The sequence below is a fragment of the Sesamum indicum genome, linkage group LG8 (assembly GCF_000512975.1).
Source record: "Sesamum indicum cultivar Zhongzhi No. 13 linkage group LG8, S_indicum_v1.0, whole genome shotgun sequence".
In the NCBI taxonomy this organism is placed as follows: domain Eukaryota; kingdom Viridiplantae; phylum Streptophyta; class Magnoliopsida; order Lamiales; family Pedaliaceae; genus Sesamum; species Sesamum indicum.
This window is the reverse complement of record NC_026152.1, coordinates 6327093-6329076: the sequence shown is the minus strand read 5'-3', so window position 1 is coordinate 6329076 and position 1984 is coordinate 6327093. Positions and strand designations below refer to the sequence as shown.

At 42.3% G+C, this 1984-nt stretch overlaps 1 protein-coding gene across 1 annotated transcript; it reads right to left on the bottom strand.

Annotated features, from left to right (window-relative positions):
* LOC105167809 lies at positions 227-853 on the bottom strand. Its single transcript, XM_011087620.1, has one exon. It carries the CDS (start codon positions 851-853, stop codon positions 227-229), a length of 627 nt encoding a protein of 208 aa, XP_011085922.1.

Below are 1984 nucleotides of genomic sequence, written 5' to 3'. Positions count from 1 at the left end.
CTCTACCTCCACAGAGATAGCAAGTCTTCGGTATGTCATCCCGTCTCCAACATGGCCCTTGATGTTGTCCTCCACAAATAGAATAGCTCGGAGGAAAAACTGGTCCTCGACCATAACTCGGTCCAGCTCCCCTTCCTGATCCAGTAGAAGGCATAGCAAATGAACTGCGTTCAAACGAACCTCTGTTAAAGCCCGCGGATCCCCAGTACCTCTGTCCACTACTTCCTCAAAAAATGGGACCACCACGTGTAAAACTCCCACTTGCCACTGAGAATGAGTGACCGATTCCCCTCTTGGTCGACCTACTCGATTCCCCTATTGTATACGTTGATTTCCTCTTCTCTTCCCCCTTATTCTTGTCCTCCATTACTGCTTCTTCCATCCGGACTGCTGATTCAACAAGAGTTTTAAAATTTGTAATTCTGACTGCGAGGCCTCTTCTAATCTCCGGTCGTAGTCCCTGTTCAAAACGGTAACAATGATCCTCCTGCATCGCTATTGCTTCTGGTGCATACTTGGCTAGTGCCGCAAAATGGAGTTCATATTCTGCCACCATCTGATCATTCCCTTGCACTAAATTTAGGAACTCCATCCTCTTCTTGTCTCGGTACATCTTGGGTTTGTATTTATCGTCAAACTCTTTCTGAAACTCAGCCCAAGTTATTTCTCTTGGCTCATATCCCCTCTTTACAGACCTCCACCAAATCAAGGCATTACCCACAAACAAAGAAGCAACATACTTAAGTCGATTCTCTGGAGTGCAATTTACCAAGTTCATCACATCTTCGACTTTTTCCCACCATCTTTCAGCAATCTCTGGGTCTAGGGTACCTTCAAATTCTGTAGCCCCCATCTTCCTGATTCTTTCATAATTAGGATCAATTATAGGGACTACTGGTGCTGGCACTGAAGTGGATGCGTGCGCCTGTGCAAGTAACTGCGCTTGGGCTTGTGCTTGGGCTTGAAAAGCCATTTGAAATATCTGTGCATAGCAAGTAACTGCGCTTGGGCTTGTGCTTGGGCTTGAAAAGCCATTTGAAATATCTGTGCATACTCTGGTGGAAATCCTGCCACTGGAGCACCACCAGGAGGAATAGGAGCATCAGCACCAACACCCTCTCGACCTACCTCCACCCTACCTGCACTTGCAGGTGCCACTGAGCCCTCTACGGACTCCGTTGACTCTTCCCTACTAACTACTGGGTCAGCACGTACACCTTGAGAAGCCATCCTACATTAAACAATTCAATCATTAGGGACATCTCACAATCATTACCCTAGAAACGTATACCTGCTCTGATACCACGCAATGTAGCACCCCCTACTCGCTACATCTAATCATTACTATTTCATCCTTTCTTTAATCAGAACTCATTCTATGAGTAATTCTCTTTCAACCCGTAAAATAAATTCTAATTTATCAATATAATATATATATATACCACAAAAGGTAATAGATACCTCCAAAAGTTTATATTCACCCTCACTAGATGTTCTCATGTACATAATCTCAAGAAAAATCATACGACAACTTAAAACACAAATCTCAATAAAAAAACAGAATATTTAACACCCAACAATCAAAAACTCTGGCTTCAGATGTCACGACTAACCCACCTAATAAGACGACACAGCTCAAAGTCCAATGTAGCTAATCAGTGTGACCTATCTCCTGAAAAATTACATGGCAAATGAACTGCCTACTCAATAAGTATAGCAGATCAGTTTATATATACACATGCAACAATTTACATACATACAGTCACATTTACTAACAGTCATTAGTCATATAGCAACATCAGATATAAGCAGTAATGCCTACTCAAAACTATAAATCAATCTATGACACAATATTCGACATTATCGTTTATTAGTTAAGGGCCCCACTTACTCTAATTGGTATACATCAGTCAATGGTTTCGCCGGCCATCATCATATCATATACAACACAGGATACCCATTGTGTGATATCCCCACACTCTTT

Coding starts and splice junctions, on each gene's coding strand:
- LOC105167809 (XM_011087620.1), bottom strand. CDS start 853: ATGGGGGCTACAGAATTTGAAGGTACCCTAGACCCAGAGATTGCTGAA.